The 21,037-nt window shown below is 43.1% G+C and overlaps 1 protein-coding gene across 4 annotated transcripts in view; it reads right to left on the reverse strand.

Moving 5' to 3' along the window:
* bltp3b (bridge-like lipid transfer protein family member 3B) overlaps positions 1-21,037 on the reverse strand; it is a 44,776-nt gene that overhangs the window by 2,892 nt on the left and 20,847 nt on the right. Inside the window, exons 6-21 of one of the 4 annotated variants that reach the window (XM_072672500.1) lie at positions 20,813-20,953; positions 20,107-20,277; positions 18,967-19,147; positions 18,800-18,883; positions 18,440-18,586; positions 17,472-17,581; positions 16,539-16,680; positions 15,527-15,720; positions 12,941-14,265; positions 11,599-11,649; positions 10,896-11,041; positions 9,947-10,101; positions 7,727-7,877; positions 3,143-3,399; positions 1,235-1,343; positions 848-1,008 (exon numbers count right to left, since the gene is read on the reverse strand). In XM_072672500.1, coding sequence (XP_072528601.1) covers positions 848-1,008; positions 1,235-1,343; positions 3,143-3,399; positions 7,727-7,877; positions 9,947-10,101; positions 10,896-11,041; positions 11,599-11,649; positions 12,941-14,265; positions 15,527-15,720; positions 16,539-16,680; positions 17,472-17,581; positions 18,440-18,586; positions 18,800-18,883; positions 18,967-19,147; positions 20,107-20,277; positions 20,813-20,953 — 3,525 coding nt within the window. The other 3 variants (XM_072672499.1, XM_072672501.1, XM_072672502.1) reach the window with 3 other exon arrangements.

Consider the following 21,037-nt stretch of genomic DNA (forward strand, 5'->3'; position numbering starts at 1 on the left):
GCACTGAGAGAGAAGAAAGCAGTGTTTTTTACTTCACTCCATGGCCCAGGGGATTTAGCCAGCGACCTTGCGGTCCCAATTCAGCTTCTCTAACCTTTAAGTCTCGGCTGTCCCCCTAAAGGCTAACCCTATACGCGTTTGCTCTCTAAAAAAAACAAACAGGATCTCAGATGGTGAGTGACTGCACACGGGGAGGCAAGGGACAGCGGCATTTATGTTGCAATATATATGTTGCATTATTGCTGCTTATTTGTGGCAGAACGGCATAAAGGGGTATGACAAAACTCCTACCTTATTTATGGATAATTTCAACCAGCATTCCGGATGAACCACATATATTGCCCACAACAAGCCTGCAGCATTTATATATACAAAAAATATAGAAATAAATAAATATAGAAATAAACAACTAAATATAAAAAAACCTTGCTGGATCTCACAAAGCTTTCACTTTCTCCTCCTCTGTGGATTTACTCTTCCGTTAATCTAATAGAGAAAAGAGTTTTAGCCTGACGAATTATACTGGGATTCTACTGGTTCTGTATGGCAGGGAAAGGGGGGGCACAACAATAGCTGAAGCGGATATATTTTAGGAAGGCACAACTGAACAAAAAAAGAAGCCCTAATTATCTGGGTAAGGAGACGTTTTTGCTCTTCTCCAGTAGGAGCTTTATTTATCAGCTAGTCTAGCCATAAGAACTAGCCATACAGCCAGCAATATGAACAAAAGTGAAAGCTTGATGGACTCCAGAGGGTTTTCCCAGAGGCTCCAAAGGGTGGACGTAGTGTGCAGCATGCAGGAATCACATTTGAACAAACAGCTGTGTTTGTTCGTTTTCCTCTATACCTTTTCTCTACTGGCGGGGATGGGGCTTGTGGGTGACAGAGGTACAGTCTGAGTGGCTTTCAGCTCACAGGCCACGCCTACGGGAACTTCAGGCACAGAGCTGAGCCTGCTGTCAGTCACAGGCCCCGCCTTCTGAGGCTCTGCCTCTGCAGCACGCTCAACTGTCCAAACGGGAGAGAAAGGGGAGGGACCAATACAAAACAAGCATCATTCAGTCAATTCAGTTTCAAAATAAAAACAGGAGGCAGACATGTCAAAAGATTTCATTGAAAGGCAGTGAGGTAAATCCGTAGCTTGAGCATGCGCAGAACGAAAGGAAAGACTACATTCGAGAAGGAAGAAGGCAAGGAGAGAAAGAGAGAGAATCAGCAGAGTGGGATGACTAACCTCCAATGTGGAAAGAGCCATCATCTCTGCGGTGCACCAGGAGATTGTGGATGTGTAGGGAAATGGGGGTGGATTCCAGCTCTGATGGGTTGTCTCTGGGAGCATCATCCTACATCAAACACGCAAACAGCAGCAGGCTTTAGCAGGATTATGTGATTTCTGATAAATGTTGTATGGAAGGCATACAACTGTTAATCTAAGCGTTATATAAATATTTAAAGGGTTGCATTTCATGAAAAACTGGGTTGATGTTGTATGTAATAACTCTATGAAATATACCTTACACTCCCCAGTCCATATATGCAAACTAAGCAGCAATAACAGCAGGTTCTGACTGCATTATTCCTTTTTTTGTAGTATCACGAAAACCAACATATTTAACCACCTACTCGGCCTATAGTACTTCAGACATAGCTCTTGACAAAGCTGGGAACTTTGGAAGGAGTGCTTTGGCTTGGACGACACAGGGCAGCCAATCAGAACAGAGGTCATTCACATACAGTGGAACGCAAAAGTTTGAGCACTCCTGGTCAAAAGTTTTGCTACTGTGAACATATAAGCAAGTAAAAAAGTTAAATATGACGTGTTAATATATAAAATATTTTAATAACACCCCCTATGTAAACTCTGTAGCCAGCTAAGAGTCCATTCTTGTCCATTTTACCTTGTAAAAGGCTTCTAGATCCGCGAGGTTACATGGCTCTTTTAAAGTCTGTCCACTGATTTTCAATTATATCTAGGTTGCAGGACAGTGAGGACCATGGCAATACCTTCAACTTGTGCCTTTTGAAGTAGTCCATTGTGGATTCTGAGGTGTGTTTAGGATTAGTATTCTAGTGTGGAAGCCATCCTCTAGTCATCTTTAGCAGTTTTACAGACAGTGTGATGTTACTTGATGATATTTCAGCACCATTTCCGCCCTAAACATACCTCATCAGTCCACAGGAAGTGTTCCCAAAAAGCACCAGGTTTCTTTAGATGTTCCACTGATTTTTTTTTAAATTTGTGGTAGACACACAGGGAAGGTTTTCTTCTGGTGACTCTTCCATGACACAGCAGAACAGTGCAGCACCACCCCAGAGTCTTTCTAAATCCTCCTGAAGGTATTTTGCAGTGTAATGAGGGGGAGTCTGATCTGCTAATCCTACAAGCATTCTCTCTGAAAAGTTTCTAGGTCTGCCAGACTTCAACTTGCCCTTCACCTTTCCTGTTACTTGCCATTTCTTAATTACAAACTCAGGAATCCACTACTTAAAATGCTTTGCTATCTTCTTCTAGCCTTTTCCTTCTTTGTAGGCATAATTTTTTGTAATTTTCAGAGTGCATCACCTGGCCTTTCCCAATGATAGCTGTGAACAAGCCATAGCTCTCACAAGCTAATTAAGGTCTCAGAGCTTATGATGTTCTCAGAGCTAAAATCATCCAAACTTTACATGATGCTCCCTTCTTCTTTCCACTCTAAAAGTACAAAATATAATACACTAATGCTGATTTGACACCGGGGATGCCAGGGTGCCCAAACATCTGCATGCCATTGGATATGCAATGTGTATATAGACTGTATGTATATACAGGGAGGAAGGAAGGGAGTATAGGAGTGAAATAAATGTATGATATGGGGTCTCTTTTAAATATATATATATATATATATATATATATATATATATATATATATATATATATATATATATATATATATATATACACATATATATACATATATATATCAAATATAATACATAATTTACATAAGACGGCACACTTTTTCAGATTGCAATCGTGACCTTTCTCGATTTGCCACCAGCGCTACCTGCTGTTCCCAATTCCGATAAGCCAACGTGTTAAGCCCTTTTGAAATGGTCACTGATCTAAAATGCACGGTCACAGTTATGTATTTCATGCACATACCTTCAAATTCACATGTGTATCTTTGATGATGATCTCCATGGGGAGCACCTGGGAGGCGGAGTCATCCTCCAGGAAGAGGGCAAGGTTTCGCAGTGACGTAATAAGGAAGTCAGCGTTGAAGGCCTGGAGGTGGCACTGCAAGAAGCCGTTATGTTCCGCCAAAGGAGAGTGAGCCGCTGCCCCTGGACCACTCTCCAGCCGGAGGGACACCTCTGGACTCAGCCGCTGACCGCTGGGGTCCTGACCGGATCCAGAGTCTGTCACACAATTCAGAATTGGAATCACTAGCTGAAACCAAGCTTTGCTTTCCTTTACTTCAAGTTTGAGGGAACATGGTGGAGTATTTTAAAAGCTTGTTTGGCACCAAAAGAAGTGGAATAATAAACATGTGTAATAGAAATGTGTAATAGAAATGTGTAATAGAAATCTGCTCAAAGTTAAAGCTGTGTGGGCCGGACGACTCCCATCAGCCTTGTGACTGGTGAGAGTACAGCTTATGTAAGCTTCACCCTAGATTAGAACTGCTTGTGTTACAATGAAAGAGGACATTTAATTTTATTTAATTTCCAGTCCAAACAACCGTTAAGGTAATGGTTAATAAATCTAATAATATTAATAATAATAATAATAATAATTTCAGGTGTTTTAGTATTTAGGGAGTTCATTTGTTTCAGGAGAGTCTGCAGGAGGTTTTAACACACCTCCAAAAGCTCAACCTTCAAAGTTGAAGCATTGTTTACGCCATCTCCAACCCATTCAATTATGTTGAAGTCTGGACTCAGTTCACTGTTCTAAGAACAGCAGCAGTTTCTGCAGTTTTTTTTTTTTCTGATCGAGTAGAAGCTTTTCGATGAGCTCCACATCAATTCTTTTAGACCCACAGTCTTGAGTCATCTTCTCACAGTGGAGATTGAAGGATGAACCGAAACTTATTTCTCAATTTTCTGTTCTCCTTCAAAGATGAATCTTTAAGTGCTGTTTTTCTATTCGAGGCAGTTTAGGTGATCTCTCTCAGTCATAAGGATCTCTCCCCATCTCCTCAGAAACTTCTCTTTGTACTTAATGGGTTGACTAAAATGAAATGCATGAAGTGCATGAAGGTTGGTCCTCTGACATTTGCCCAATACTGTATACAAGTTCGAACAGCCAATTGAATGTATAGTGCAGCAAGTGAGTGGGGAACCAACCCAACCATCAAATGCTCCCTTTACACAGTGTAGAGATCTCATTCAGAGTTTGCAGCATCCTCTGGCCATTTACCATCAGCACACCATTCAATCAAAACGAGCATGAAACGCTTATGTACTGAGAGCAACGTGAAGTTCAATCATGCGTGCATCCACAAAAGCCACAAACCACACATAAGCAAATGGCGAGAGGGAGCCGAAGACTGTGAAACTGAAGCCATTGATACACTGGCAACTTCTGGTAATGTAATGCTGCCTGACCAGGGAAGAGCTAAAAGCCAGGACAGCAGCATAATGCACAATAGAGAACCAATTCATTATAAACAGGGATGTGCCAAACCAGTTTTTGCACTCACAGGTCCGATCAGAGTGCCTTAAATGCGGAGTATTAGCTGATACCGGTCCAACCCATCTTTGTGTTTTTAATAATAATGCTGCCACACAATTTAGGTGACATTAGGGATGTCACTAGAACTGAAAATGTGACACTACTTGTTTTCTATGGTACTAAAGGTACTGAAACTACCACAGCAGTCACAGATACACGAGATGTGCGCGATTTCTCATGAACTGGCGAGGGCAGCATAGTAAGCACTGGTCATCTGACTGCTCGGGCTACCTTCTAGAAGCACCGTTTGGTAGCCTAGTTTTAAAATTGTCATTTTTTAGCATGGTTAATATCTTCTAATTAAGTCTGACTGGTCTGGTCAGCCATAGTTGAAGAGGAAAGACATTGCGGGACTGGAATCTCCACAAGGACAGAACAGAAGAGACTATGTCTTAGTCATTGCACAAGTGCTACAACGCTGGGCTGTTTTGGTGACATGGGACAGAATTACAGAAAACAGACAAACATCTGAAGGAAAAGCGACTCAAGGTACTAGAACCACAGATATTACTTTAAGATTTCATGTTCCACGGTAAAATAGTACCATACTGCCAACTATTACTGTTTTGCTATCTTCTGAAAAAAGCTCCTGCTGCAGGCTGTGAATAATGTCTGCTGATGGTGCCACAGGGATGAAAAATCAGAATCAGGCGTGCAATAGATGATACCCAATCCACTAATATATGACTGGATCAGCACCGGGATCTGATCGGGACATCCCTCATTACAGAGCAGTGCTGCTGGAAACACTTCCACTGACACCAGTATACCAGAGTCAGTCACTGAGGTTGATTACACCTTGCATTAATGTGTCTTTCATGTCCTGATTATATTCACACTAGTCATTAAAATGTGTCCCCGGAGTGGCCAGTTTACTTCCAGTAAATCCTTCAACAAAAAGAGCCCGTTAGCTCGCTGGTTACAGATAAAGTCCCGCCCATTAACAAAAAGAGCCCATTAGCTCGCTGGTTAAAGTCCTGTCCTTCCGCAAAGAGAACCCATCAGTTCGCTGGTTAAGGATAAAGTCCCGCCCTACAACAAAAATAGCATGCTTGTTTATGCCATGGGTGGAAGAGAGTCTACGATATTGTGGCTCCAGCCAGATGGTGTCAAAATAAAAGTCACTAACACAAATGTAGCAGTAACACAAAATACTCTGAATACTGAATACTGAAAATACTGGCTGATCAGAAATGATGATGAAACTGGTTTAGTTTTGTTAGATTTTATTGCTGCTACCTAAATTGCTGTACATTTAAATTTTGACAGGAAACATACCGGAGCTTTGAGCTTTTATATTAGCTTCAAGTTATTCATCTTTATTGACTTAAAGATCCCAATGATCAATTATTTGTTTGACCATCAAAATAGTTGTTTGTTGTAGCCCTAGTTTACACCAGCCTGTTTTCTTTGAAAACGATTCATTGCTTTTAAAGGGGGCTTTGTAGAATTTAGTGTTCTTTTCTATGCAATCTTCCTAAAGCATCCCCCATCCCACCCCCCTAAATACTTCACACTGTCCACTGGACGGAGTATGAAGCCTTCGCTTAAACGCACGGTCTAAACTGCAACTGTGCGTCCTCACAAAAGACTGCCTCCTGAACCAGCGTTTAAGAGGGCTTCCAGCAGAGCGAGACAGATTGAGCGCGAGTGTGGGTGTAAGGTGTGAGAGAGTGAGAGTAAGTGAGAGGGAAGACACAGAGGAATCTTTGATCTCCCTCTATCTTTTTGATCACGCAGATTAGCAGCACGTATGGCCTGCAGCGGTGCGATTCGGCTCTAAACGTGATCACGGCGTGCCTGCTTTATCTAAAGCTCATCTTCACTCGGACAGAGAGACGGCCTGGAGCTCACCCGTGCACTGCAACACCGGGGAGCACTCGCGCCATTCTGTTTCTAAACCAAAAGAACGGCCTGTGCGCCGTATCTGCCCTGCTCGACTGCAATGGAAACAGCCCTGCTTTACCTTTACAGATGATGAGAGAGATTGAGAAATAAATAATTTTGTGGAAAAAGTAAGAGGAAAAATAAGAGAGACAGACACGAGACAGAGAAAGAGAGACCGTGCAAGTGTGGTAGGTAGAGAGAGACTGACTGGACTGTACTGTACAGTGAGCGAGCAAGCGAAAGAGAGAGCGCTAAAGCAGCCTGTGTGTGTGAAGGATAGATATGGAGAGAAACGACTGAAAAACAGCAGCTGAAGAATCAGTGAAGAGAAACCAGAGCTAAGGGATTAAATTAAAGAGGGGGCAGCATTTCACTGTAAAGCTGGGTTACACTGTGTGTGTGTGTGTGTGTTTAAATTCTCCTGAAGCAGCAGTTCTGCTTCTGCAGCACTCCGTGGGCTATGACAGTTGAGTCCCCTCAGCAGAACCACAAAGCTGGTGAGTGTGGAAGTACAGAGGCGTGTGTCTATGTGGTACAGCACTGACCCCTGTGTTTAGCAGGGCTCATAAACAAGGAAAACATGACTGCATGTATGAGACTCACTTCCACACACTCTGTAGTCTGATGTAGTCTGCATTAGAAACAAAGACACACAAACTACAAAAGGCATGCACGCACTCTTAACAGGACAATCCTAAATCCCAGAAAATCTCAGAGCACACACACACACACACACACACACACACACACACACACACACACACACACACACACACACACACACACACTACCTTCACTGGTCTGAGCAGTCATTAGTGGTGTGGAACAGACTAAACCTAAAGGGATGCAGAATGTTACCCAGCATGTTTACACAATAAATCAGATCACAACAACATGCACACTCCAATATCAGAACACACACACACAAATACCTTCACTGCACTCAGCAGTAGTTAGTGGTGTGGAACAGACTAAACCTGAGGGGATTGCAGAAAATTAATCAACGCATTTACAAGCAGTTCAACTATCAGGACACACACACACACACACACACACACACACACACACACACACACACACACACACACACACACACACACACAATTGAGGAAGTGGTCTTACTGAGGCTGCGGTTGCTAAGATACTGGCGTAGACTGACATTGCCCAGCTGATTGGGCCGAACCTGCCCCACCTCCAGAGCCACTGCAGTGTTATCACCTCTCAGGTCCAGAGAGCCACATACGGAGTGGACTTTCAGCACCAGCACAGAGACCTGTCGGGGCATGCATGAACACACGCACACACGCACACACACACACACACAAATATATTAGCACATAACATTAAACCTGAAGGTACACAGAAAGGGAAAAGGAAGAGAGGGCAAGAATAAGAGAGAGTCAGAGATTGCTTGACCAGAATCCAATGTCACTAATAAAGTAGAGATTCATGACACTTACAGACATGGTATTTTATTTTGGTAAATTGGTAAAAAAAAAAGAAAAAAAAAAAAAAAGAAAAGTAGTGCCACATTTAAAAGCATATTAATTATTTTTGTCCAATGCTTCACTTTCACTTCACTTTCTGCGATATTAGTTACGATGTTAACAAATATTAACCGCAATATTCACTAGATTTTGCCAGAAGTCAATAATCCAACATGATATGTTGTGATATTAATTATGCACTGTGTGAATCAATGCTTGGAGTAAAATAACTGGTATGGGTCTGGTATAATCTGCCTCTGGAACAGTGTGAAATTTCCTTTTGTATCAAGTTGTAGCATGATGAATATGATTTACTTTGCCTTAAGTGATATTGCACGTCCTGCGATGTCCCTATTGCGCATGTGCACATTGCGATGACGATGCTGAAACGATATATCGTGCAGCCCTACTTCACTTCCTGCACTGAATGTAGTTAAACTAGTACATCTAATTATGCTATTTTCTGACGATCCATGCAGTCAGGTTAGTGTACCAATGATACTCATGCAGATATTTATTCTTAGCATATTCCACCGACAGCATTAGCATATTGTGGTTTAATTCATCAGAATAAAACCCTATTGGTTTTCCTTTCTGTTGCCTTGTCCGTTCGTTTGTCATTTTATATATTCCACTCTATAAGTGGGTTTCTCAAACCAGGATTACACCTAGTTGTAGACCAATGTGTTGTCACTGATCAATCACCTCAGGAAATAATTTAGTCTAGGCTTACACTGGGTTTGAGAATCAGGCTGTATGTACTGTATATCAGAGTGTATCATCAATGTCCTGCAAAACACTTGTATCCCCAAAATGGCAAAGTGAAAACCTTCTTTTCTTAAAGGTTACCCATTTTGTCCCCAATTTGGACTGCCAGACACCCAACCCATCCATATTCTCCCTCTATCCCTCGATCACATGCACCAAGGTGCATTTCGACACACACCTACTCCGACACGTGTGCAGCCAGCCAGCACCTGTTTTTCCCTAACTGCCACCGATGCAACGTCACCGGGTAACAAATACACTCTAAGGAAAGCAGCGTGTATCCGGCTCTGATGCATCACCCAGCAGACGCCAGTACCGGCCAGTATGGTACTGGAGTGAAGTGCAAGGTCAGCAAGGCCAATTGTGCCGATGTCTAGCAGCATGACCGGGACTTGAACTAGTGATCATCTGGTCATAGTAACAATGCCTTATTCTGCTGGACCACTCAAAGCCTAACGTTACAATCTTCAATCTTTCAATTTATTTTAATGTAAAAAAAAAAAAAAAAAAATATATATATATATATATATATATATATATATATATATATATATATATATATATATATATATATATTCCAGGTCATTTGGGAGAATTTTTATTGGACCATCCATCCATCCTTCTGGTCGGGTAGCAGTGGTTTCGGAGCCTATCCGGACTCATTGGGTGCAATACCCCCTGGTCATGGCACCAGTCCACAGACACACAGACACAATTTAGCATAGCCAATTCACCTACTGTGTTCTTGAAGCACACATAAAACTCCTCACAGACAGTGAGAGGGGGCCAGAGTGGGGATTGAGCTCACAACCTCAGGCCCCTCGAAGTGTGCGACACTTGGACTTTGTGCGGCACCACCGTGCTGCCCTGTCTATTGGTCCATTCATAATAAAATTCTGACAGAATGTAAACTGGCAGATTCAAATGATCAAATGATTCAAAGTGTGAAAACTCGCAAAAATGGAGATTTGTGGTTTGTGTCTGACCGTGAAGATATGTTCATTGCTACTTAACGCACCCAAATCCAGTTAAACATTTACAAAAGCACAGCGGATTTTTCAGACAGGAAAGAAACAGATGGTTGTACCAGGTCTTTGGTGGGCTCGTCAATGCTCTGCGAGGTGGCACTGACCGCGTCAGGTGACTGGGCATCATCTGTGTCCTGTGCCACCACCTCAGTGGCTCGCTCTGGAGCGGTGGGCTCGCTCAGAGTGGATTTGAAGCCAGAGATGGACACGTCGTCTACGATCAAACACACACTTGTGATTAATTTCTTCAATTCAAGGTCATCCAGATACATGGCACAACATGACTGGCCAAAAATAGATTTCAATGTAGCATTAACAAACCCAACTTAACTGAATAATGAAAAGAGCAATCCGTTGGCTAAAAAATACAAGATCTTCAAAAAGTGATGTTGTGCTAAGTTTGTCTTTAAATGATGCAACAAAGAGCGAGAAATCGCTTCATAAACAAAAGACACTCCTTCGGTTCATTATTCAGTGCTGCCATCTAGTGGTCACCACAGATTCTGTGGCTCAAGTAAAACCCAGACACAACCAGGCAAGCCTTGAGAAAAAGTGACACACACACCCCATATGTCCATATGTCCAGAAGTCTGCGGACACTCCTTCTTACACAGGTGTTCAAATGCACGCACCAATCTTGCATAATCCCCATAGGAAAGCATTAACAATAGAATGGGATTCTCATGCAGGAAAGGGCCCCAAACTAACCATGCCCAGCGCCAACTGTGAGCTAACGGAGTATAAACTCCCTCAGGACTAAGCTGTGGAGCAGTGCATCCGTATTCTCTGCACCATCATATTCCTTTGGGATGAGCTGAAGTGATCTTTAAAGTTCCAGAGCTAATCGTCCAGCATCAGAACCTGACCTCACTAAAGCTCTTGTGGCTAAATGCAATGAAATCCTCACAGAAAATGTTCCAAAATCTAGTTGAAAGCTTTCCCAGGAGAGTAGAGACAGTTACTGCAGCAAATCTAAGTTAGAACGAGTGTGTGTGTGAGTGTGTGTACCTCTCTCCATTAGGCTGTATGAGTCACAGTCCTCCAGTAAGTTGCTGTCTATGGAGATGTTGTCCAGGGACTGCAGTGAGGGACTCCTCGTGTTCTTGTAGGACACTAAGAAGTTGGACTGAGAACGATCTCGCATCAGACGCCCACTGAAACACACATGACCGAAACCACTGAGCGTGTGTATTTAGAGCAAAGCCCCCCCCCTAATTCCAGTCAAATGGAATTACTGGTCTTCTGTCCTGGCCTTCACAAATGCATATTCTTTAAAAGCAAGTATACTTTTCTAGAAATGACACAAAACCTTTATTTCTCCATAGCTGTCTGCTATTGGTTAGTCTTAGGATTAGGATTAGGATAAGGGTAATGCTGGTACAATGTTACGTGTCAAATTAAGTCCTTATGAGTACAGTAATACAGCACAACGTGCATGCTTTTGCAGCGAGCAACTCAAATTCAAAAAAGTCCTTTTTAGCCAACATATCTAAAAATATAGCCAGTCACCAGCTGAGCACATGACTCTGAACTGAACACCAACCACAGAGAGCAGCTACTACAAAACAAGCACAATTACAGCAATGACAAGTAGTAAGTAGTCATAAACACACACGTACAAGCACGCACACACACACACACATACACAAGTGGCCACAGAGACCTACAGGGCATGTCTTACATGCTGGACATGGAATATAAGGAGGTAGACCTGGTGTGTGTGGAGGTCAAGAGGTCAGAGACCACTGATAAACTGCCTTTCCTTTAGAAACAGAGAGTGAAACACACACACACACACACACACACACACGTGCATCTGAGTAACATGGAAAGCAGCAGTGGAAAAATGAAGCTGTTCAACCCCACAAAGCAGTGACTTTCACCCTGAATGTCAATAATTACAACAACCTTCTTGTTAAAGAGGGCAGGTTACATTGGACCTTATGCACGAAGATTCTGAAATCACCAATGCTTTCCTACTTAGGATTTATTTAGAATTTATGAGGAGAATGGGATCAATCATTGTAAGAGCAAAGTGTCGGCCACAATAAGGGATCAAAGATACAAAAAAAAAACCTGACTCTTGTTGATTATATAAAACTTCAATCTTTTCCCACAATTTTTCCCAAATTTCTCCCAATTTTGGTACTGCCACCCTTTCATAGCCCCCCTAGGACTAACTGACACCTGTGCCGACCAACATGGCTGAACAGTGAGATGGGGGAAAGCGCCATCTACCCATCAGAGAGCACAGCCAATTGCGCAATAGCACTGTGAATTGCATGACTCAAAAACCCTCCAAATACACTAAATGTTTAGGTACAAATCAAAAGGTGCGCAACTGTTTGGTTTGACACGGTTTTCATGTTTTAATATTTTGTATGTTAATTATTATATATATTTTTTTTATTATATGCATTAACAGAGCTGTAGTTACCCTAGTTTGGCTCAGATAAATAAAAAGTTCTCCGAAAAAACTTTCAATACTTGCCATGCTCAAGAATAGAGGTGCCACTATATAAATGTTCTTTGAGCAATGCCATTTAGAGCTCCCTTAAAAAAAAAAATATTTCTGGAAGAGATGTGAGAGTGTGAAGAATCTTTTAAATCCTTGATGACAACTTACAGGATTTCTACCAATTGTAAACTCCTGCAAACTTGGTTTCACAAACCAAAAGAGGTTCTTCTATTCCTCAAAGAGCCATTTGTAGCACCTTATATTAATAAGTGTACATTTCACCTTATTAAAAATAGAAATCTATGAAGCAAAGTGTTCAGACCAAGATCTTTAAGGACCTTTAGCCACTCCTCTTAAATGACGGATCAATTACCATGGTTAATTGTTTTTCACGATTCTTTACATCTACCACTTCAGTAACTGCAGCTTTTTCCTCTGCAGACCGACGGCACGTTACATATGTATGTTAATGTGTGACATCCATGGGTAATATAATAAGATGCATCTAAGCTCTCCATTCTAAGATGTAAACAGAAGTTTAGTTATCAAACCAAACCCACAAGTTCTAAAATGATGACGCACTATAGTAGATTACCTGGACATTGACTGAGGTAGTCTGGTTCCCTGACTCTTATCATTCCAGTCTCTGGACAATGAGTCACTCGGTGGGTCTGCCACCACAGTCCTGCCTAACAAAGCCTCGTTCTGCTGGGCTTTGGGTTCTCCTTTGCACCCTTCTGGCTCATGAGAGCCCTCCCCTCCATTCTTTTCCTCAGAGCCTGGCTTCTCTTCCATGGATGCTTTCCTTTCCGCGGTGGAAGAGGCAGTGGACGGCAGAAGGGGCGGAACATTCTGACCTTGCACCTCTGTGCCCACACAGAGCAGCTGGTCCACAGAGCAAGGGAGCTTGGGTTTGACTGTGTCAGCCAGTCCCTCTCCAGCATCGCTGCTGCCAGCCTCCAGAGTGGCTCTGCTCCCAGAAAGCTCAGAGTCCAGCGAACTGGCCACAGGCTTCAACAACAAGGAAACCTCAGCGCTCTGCATGAGAAAGCCTATGGATGCACCGAAGGGCCGGCCGGTGCTCTCTCTCAGCTTGGAGCCGTGTTGCTCCAGGTCCTGCTGTAGGGTACGCTGGAGTGACTTCACAGCCTGCTGGAGCCGCAGCAGGAAAACATACTGACTATGGCTCACCTGAGCGTTCAGGGGCTTCTGCACATGCACCAGCACCTGCAGGTCTGCCTCTTCATCATCTGAAGAAGAGGATGTAGATGAGAGGGAAAGGGCAGAAGGGTTGGAACAACTCAGGCCATCCAGTGAGCGCGGCTTGCAGAGGCCATTGCTGTAAGAACTGCTTGTGGTCGCCTCGGCGCTGTAATACTCCTTCAGCAGCTTTTTCCTCTGCAGGCGGCTGGCCATCTCACTGGCAGACTCACTCTGGGGCAGCGCGGCAGCTTTGAGTCTGCGCTGGTGCTGGGCATGGCAGGCTGGCCGGCACACCCACAGGGTGAGGGGGAAAGAGTCCACACAAGGCGTTGGGCGGCCACGGCCTTCATAGTCCACCCAGAACTGAGAGAAGTGCAGGGCCCAGAGATCTGTGGCTGAAGGGGTCTTGAGGGCATGGGTGGAGAGTGAGGGTGGAGCCAGGCCGCGGTACACGTCGTGCACACGTGTGTCTTGCTCGTGTGCGTGCCGCTGGAAGACCGGGTGCAGCACAGGGAAAGAGCTTGGGCTGCGGGGGAAGGAGGATGAGGAGGAGGTGAAGAAGGCTTTCTCCCGGAAGGCCTGCAGCAGAGCCTCCAGATCAGAGCGGGAACAGCCAGAGGAGTGGCGCGTGTTGGTGGCCACCATTTCAGACGTCTGCACGGATATTGAGCGAGGCAGATCCGGCTGGAGCTGCTCCTGGTCGGCAGGGATCACTAACTGCACATGAACATACACAAGCAGGTGAATACATGCACAACATGATATTTACTCAACACTATGTTCTAAAAGGACAAGTGGCAAACAGACACGTGCAAATCAATGTAGGTGTTCTCAGAATAATGGACATGACCACCCCAAACATCACTGGATGTGTTTGGGTCTACTTGGATCTGGAAAGCAGAAAGTGACTGGAAAACATGCAGATTTCTCTGAAAAACTGAAAGCTGGATAAAAGGTAAAGGTGGTTTCAGTAAATTCTCAAACATCTGAACATTCTGATTTGTTGAAATGTTCTGCTTTCTGCGCTGATGCTGATTCTTTTTATAAAAAAAAAAAAAGAAACAAACAAGCAAAAAGCACTTAAAATGTACTAATAATTTTGACCGAAAAATAAGAGATATAAAGTGTGGTATTCTTATTTGTATATTAGCAAATTCATTGCTTGGACAATTCTTATTTTTGTATAAGAATTACCAGGGTTTGATTCCCTGCCTGGCTAAACAGACTATTAAAATCTTCAAACGAGACTCCTAATCCTCATTCACAGACCTCAAACATTAATGAATTGTATAGGATCTGCCAATTTTGATGCTATTGAGTTCTTTTACATTAAAATGGCCATCTCCCGCTGATTTTCTAGAAAATAAATAATATGAGCATCAAGACTGTGAAAGAACAGCTCATTTTGTTCATAGCTGAACATAATAGCAACACGCCGACTACAAAAATGTGGAGGTTAAAGAACATATGGCAGAGCAAACCTGAAGAACTGGGGAATAACAGAGAGTAGCACTTTATGTAGCTGTTAAACAGATTAGGATGCACCTAGACTAACTTTTAATGTCCACAAAGAATGGAGAACTACAGCATCTCTTGCTAACGCGCACTTGTGGTGAAGGGAAATTAAATAGAGCGGACAGGAAAAATATTCCAGAGTGGACATTTTTCAAAAGAAGAATAGCATCTTTTTTGCGTCAAAACATACTTCAGAGGCCATCAGCATACTTAGACTACAGCACAGACAACTACAACTACAGTATGTGTGGGAACTGGACAGACACTGGACTGACATTTTACTGATGTGAAAGACCCTGAATAATGTTTTATGCATGTATGACTGAGTGTATGAAGAACACACTTAATATGTAAGCTTGTCTGAATGTACTGAATTGCACATGCCAGTACACTCATTTCCTGCAGGCTTGTGTAAAGAGTGTGCGAGTAAGAGAGAGAAATATTTCAGGTGAATTCATTTCACCTTTAGCATGAGGCCATCCACCCTGACGTCTACGTGCTCTTCGGGTTTCTGCGAGTCATTGAGCTTGTAGAGCTCCATGAACTGCTCCAGGCTGTGGCGCAGGTCCAGAGCGAACATATTGAGCCACACCAGACTGCGTGAATCCACCACCAGCTGCAGGGCATTCAGCTGCACATACAGGTTAGGGCAGGGGACTGCAAAAAGCACACAAGCACAAACACATGCACAATTAAGAGAGCACCTTGATCTTCTGAAATAAAATATTGAGATGTCTCCCATGTAGATTTGTGAGAACTGCTGCTGAGAATGGCTTTAGACCTACTCTACTCTTGGAGGGACCTTCCTTACAGTCATTAAGCATTTGGTATAGCTCTCTTTTCACCCTCATTATATATATATATATATATATATATATCTCACAGAAGCATTAAGGGTAGATGAATAGGTGATTGCACATCAAGTTCACCCAGTGAGGGCATTACGTGTGCTGTACCCAGTGGTACGTCATATGGTCTTACAGAAAACCACTCAACGTAAGTACAGCCGACATGGTAAATCTGTGGTTAACCCAAAGCCAAGCCAACCAGCATAATTAGATCACCATCAGTTCTCAGTAGTGTTAGATGAAGCAAGGGTTTATACTGCACCATGGTTTTCTTTTATAATGCTAAATCAAGAATATTAGGCCTTTGAGACTTTTATTCTGAACTTTGTCACCAATATGATATTATGAGTTATATATGAGTTATTATATAGTAACATCAAACAAAACAAACCCATCCATTAGCCAGATCAGTATTAACATACAGCAAGCACAGCAGCCAATCAGGATGTATGCTGGTAAACTGGAATAATAATAATAGAAATGGTAACAGAATAAAAGCAGATGAAAGGTTGCCAGGAAAAGAAGCAAAAATAATATTTTTTTATATTATATATTGTTATAACAAATTATCTTATGTTTTTTTTTTGTTTTTGCTGAACTCCTCACAAAGTTACTTTGTATTCTTACTGGGATAGTCTTTTCCGTCAGGGAAGTAATACTCTGTGAATTCGGCATGAATGGCAGGCATCTCCTGGGGGAGGTACAGGGTCTTTTTATTACAGGAGATCATAGCTTTAGGACTGGAGCGCCGCTGGTCAGCCGTCGATACCTGAAATGCAGCATACAGAAAGAGTCTGAGCTAGAGGGTATGTATGGGTGTGTATAGTTAAATTTACTCAGTAATTATGCACGTGTCTGTGTGTGTGTGTGTGTGTGTGTGTGTGTGTGACACTCCTCTCAGGTGTGGGTTTGTGTGGGGTATGGCCTACTTTTCTCCATTACCAGTCAGTACACTTCTCAGTAATAAACTGCTGGCTAATTATGATTAATTATGATTAATTATGATGATTACTATTTTTTTATTATTATTATTATTTTTATACTTATATCACACCAGCTGCCATAGTGCCAGACTGTGGTAATCGGTCTAAATCTCTAGGCTTGTGGACTTGCAGCTCTCACAGACTTTGAACCTACATTCTATGACATTCGCTGAAGTGCTCAAGTACATGTTAATATCTTAGATGAGTGTAAAGGCCTGCAAGTGTTTATTTACATTGGAGTTTAGATTCTCTGCCCGAGCCTGAGCCCATCCTGAACTCGTTAGATACAGCATTTCTTGAGAGTGAAAGTGTGTCATGCCTTTGTTTAATCAATGAGCATGTGTGGGTCTGTTTGTGTGTGTACATAATTATTAATTTAGCAGCTGCTTACTATACCACAATGTTGTATTTAGGAAAAAAAAACTAAGATGTACATATAATATCTCACTGTGTCACAGGTGGTTTTTCATTACAGACCTTTCTGCCATTGCAAAAACATACAAACGTATCATACAATATCTGCAACTAACAGCCGCATGATTGCTGAAGTAATGCGTGCAAGGTCTCATTTTTTCACCTGGTAAATGCTGAAGTCAGCCATTCGCAGTACTATGGAGCTGGACATCATCTGGGTCTTGGGTGTAGGCGGAGAGGAGAAAGAACTGCTTGAACTAGTGGAGATTTTCCCTGTGAAAAACACACACACACACACACACACACACACACACAGATATCACACACTGCGGGGGCATTTGCACATAGGTCTGTGTGTGTGGCACCTCAAACGCACACCAGAGAGGTACCTGGCTCCAGGCACCAGCAGCAGTGGGCGGTGTGTGGGAGCGGAGCCCACGCCTCGGCTCCAGAGTCCAGCTGCCTAACTACTACGCCAGCACTCAGCTCCTCTAAGGGCACAGACTGAGGGACTGTGGACACACAACCCATTACCAGTGGCCAGATGCAGCTCGCAATCTAGCACAGTAGCTACTGCAAAAACACAGCGGTTATATGAGCGCTGGAGGGAAAGACTCCCCGGTTAGCAAAATGAGCTCCACTTTCTTAGCTTTATCGTGTTAATTACTATAGGGCTTCGTAATGACACAATTAGACAGAAACTCAAAGCTCAGCATAATGTGCTTATATAACATCAGCAGTTTGAATCTTTTTCAGGGCATGCTTTTACTCCCCCCCTCATAGTTCTCAAACTGAATTCAGAATAACCAGTGACTCAGCGTGTGCAGCTTTCACATCACAAGCATGCTGGTTCACTAGCTGTAAAAAATCTGAACCAGCAGTTACAACCCTGCGTTAACAACACTAAAAACATTTACTATCATTGCTGTTATTGTGGAGAGAAAGAGAAACCATAGCAATCTGAATTGAATGCATATTTTTTACTTGCCCAACCTAAATAATTTAGTTTGAGCTTTGTCAGCAACTACGGGCATTCAGCTTAGCAGCAACAACCACACAATTCTAATAGAGTAGTAAGCTGGGCTGTGAGCTCTGATGGCTAATGAAAGGGGCAGATGAAGAAGTTCTCACCATGCTGAGGGGAGCCTTGAGACTGGCCACTGACAGCGTTTTTGAGCATGTCCACATTAGACCTGAACTCTTCCAGCAGAGAGCGGGCCCAGCCTTCACGAGCCTTAGTGGCATCACTGTAGTGCATCCAGTGCAGACAACTCTCACCTAGGAGGGAGGGAGGGAGGGAGGGGGAGAGAGAGAGAGAGAGAGAGAGAGAGAAATGCATCAGATGATATCATGTGTCAAAAAAATAATCTGGAGTCAAAGGATTCTTTCCAACTGGTGTCTTCAAAGACTCACACAACTGAATCACACACACACACACACACACACACACACACACACACACACACACACACACACACACACACTTCGTACCTGCTCTGTGGAAGGGGTAGTAATCTACAGTGATTAAACTGAAAGAGAGCTGCATGGCTCCACCTTCAATCCTCTTACTGATGCCTGAGAGAAAAACAGAGACAGAGACGAATTACATATGTTTAGCCTTGCTGCGGTACGTGTTAAAGAGTGTGTGTACAAATTACCTCTGTCCTTGGCGTGGATGTCGTCGCAGATGTGCAGGTCGAGATGTGTGATTTGTAGGTGATGGGAGGTTTCACACACATTGTAGGCGTTGAAGAGCCGGGCCATAGAGGCACTTTGGTCAGGTGTGGCGGAGGCCTGCTGTGTGTGCACCTGCTGGGCAGAGGGGGCCGCTGGCGCTGCCTACAGACACATAAGACATGCAGACAAAGAGTCAAAGTCAGCAAATTCTACAAATCAACTGTCATTTAACAGAAGACTCAAGATCAACATCCAGACAATCTACTGCCATTAAACACAGCTCAAAAATTAATACAGCTTAGTTATAACATGTTACAACCAACAGGGGGCGCTCCAACACAGCACATGGGAAGCAGAGTGTGAAAAGATCACATCTACCGCTGAGTGTGTTTGTGGGCCATATGGTAAGAATGTGTCAAAAAGAATACCAGTCACTCACACAGCAGAGATCGAGATCAAGATCGAGAGAGAGAGAGAGAGAGAGAGAGATAGCGAGATAGCGAGCAAGCAAGTGAGAGACGGAGAAAAAAGGGGAGAGAAAGAGAGAAAAAGAAGACAAAGGGAAGGGGGGGGGGGGACAAATGAGAAAGAGAGAGACAAAAGGAAAAAACCAAACAAACAAACAGAGAGACTGATAGAGAGAGACAAAAGGAGGCAAAGAAGAGACATGACCGAATGACCGAAATGACCAAATGACCAAAATCTGTTTAGAATAAGGTTAAGGTTGAGTGTCATGCGGACAAATGGTGGAGCTCACGTGTGCACACTGGGTCCGGTCCGGCCCGAGTTCAGGTCGGGCTCAGGCAAAGAATCTAAACTCCAAGTTAAATACACACTTGCAGGCCTTTACACTCATCTAAGATATTAACATGCACTTCAGCACCTCAGCGAATGTCAGAGAACGTAGGTTCAAAGTCTGTGAGAGATTTAGACAGATTACCACAGCCTGGCACTATGGCAGCTGGTGTGAGACAAGTATAAAAATAGTAATGACAACAATTAATTAATTAATTCAATAATAATAATAATAATAATAATAATAATTAGCCAGCAGTTTATTACTGAGGTGCATACTGACTGGTAATGGAGAAAAGTAGGTCATCCCCCACACAAACCCACACCTGAGAGGAGTCTTGTGCCATGCTCTTTCTCTGCAGGGCTGATTTCTCCATGGCCTCACTCAGAGACTTGGCATACTGCACCATGGCTTTGAGCTGAGAGTCCGTCAGAACCCACAGCAGGTCATCCAGGATCAGGATCAGCTTCGAGGCCACCACGTTACAATCCTTCATCTGATACAAACATAACACAACACAACACACAAGGCCCTGATGTGAGGCACATTTTACATCCTCATTCACAAGAACTACAGAACCCACAGAGCAGTCTCACAGCGGTTCCGGTTTAACTAAATAATAAGTAAGATTAGTAACTGAACAACAGGCCTGAACGGAGCTGAAGGTGATTACACAGAAATTTACTCAACACAGGAAAGGAAGTGCACGCCCACACAGCAATTTACATGTGTTTTAGAAAGGAGTTTATGCTGACTGTGCTGATTTGAGATTTGATGTGCTACCATGTAGGAAAACGGGTGTTTGCATAAGCAGTCTTGGACCATGAGATAACGCTAGCTATAAATGCATAAAATTCACCAGATATGTGAATATAGCATTAATGGATAATACAAAATACAAACCTCATCTACTGCAATGCATGAGGTAGTTGATGAATAAATACTGGGTAGAAAACCCCCAAAACCCATAGGGATACATAGCCTAACTTACACAGAAGATCCGCATTCAGAGAGTGCGTGTACATGCTCACCCTTCTCTTGAGCGTAACTCTGATTTTGGACTGGTTAGTGATGAGGCGGATTGGGGCGCTGAGCACCTCGTGTTCCGAGCTCTGGATGGCATCCGCCTCGATCCGGATCATCTGCCAGTTCACCTCCTTAAATGTCAGGATCTGCAATAAGACACGCCTTAATTAGCATGAGATTGCCAAAGCGCACACCTGTAACAATTCAGCCTCACAGATTTTGAAATGGAT

The sequence above is a fragment of the Salminus brasiliensis genome, chromosome 2 (genome assembly GCF_030463535.1).
Source record: "Salminus brasiliensis chromosome 2, fSalBra1.hap2, whole genome shotgun sequence".
Classification (NCBI taxonomy): Eukaryota; Metazoa; Chordata; class Actinopteri; order Characiformes; family Bryconidae; genus Salminus; species Salminus brasiliensis.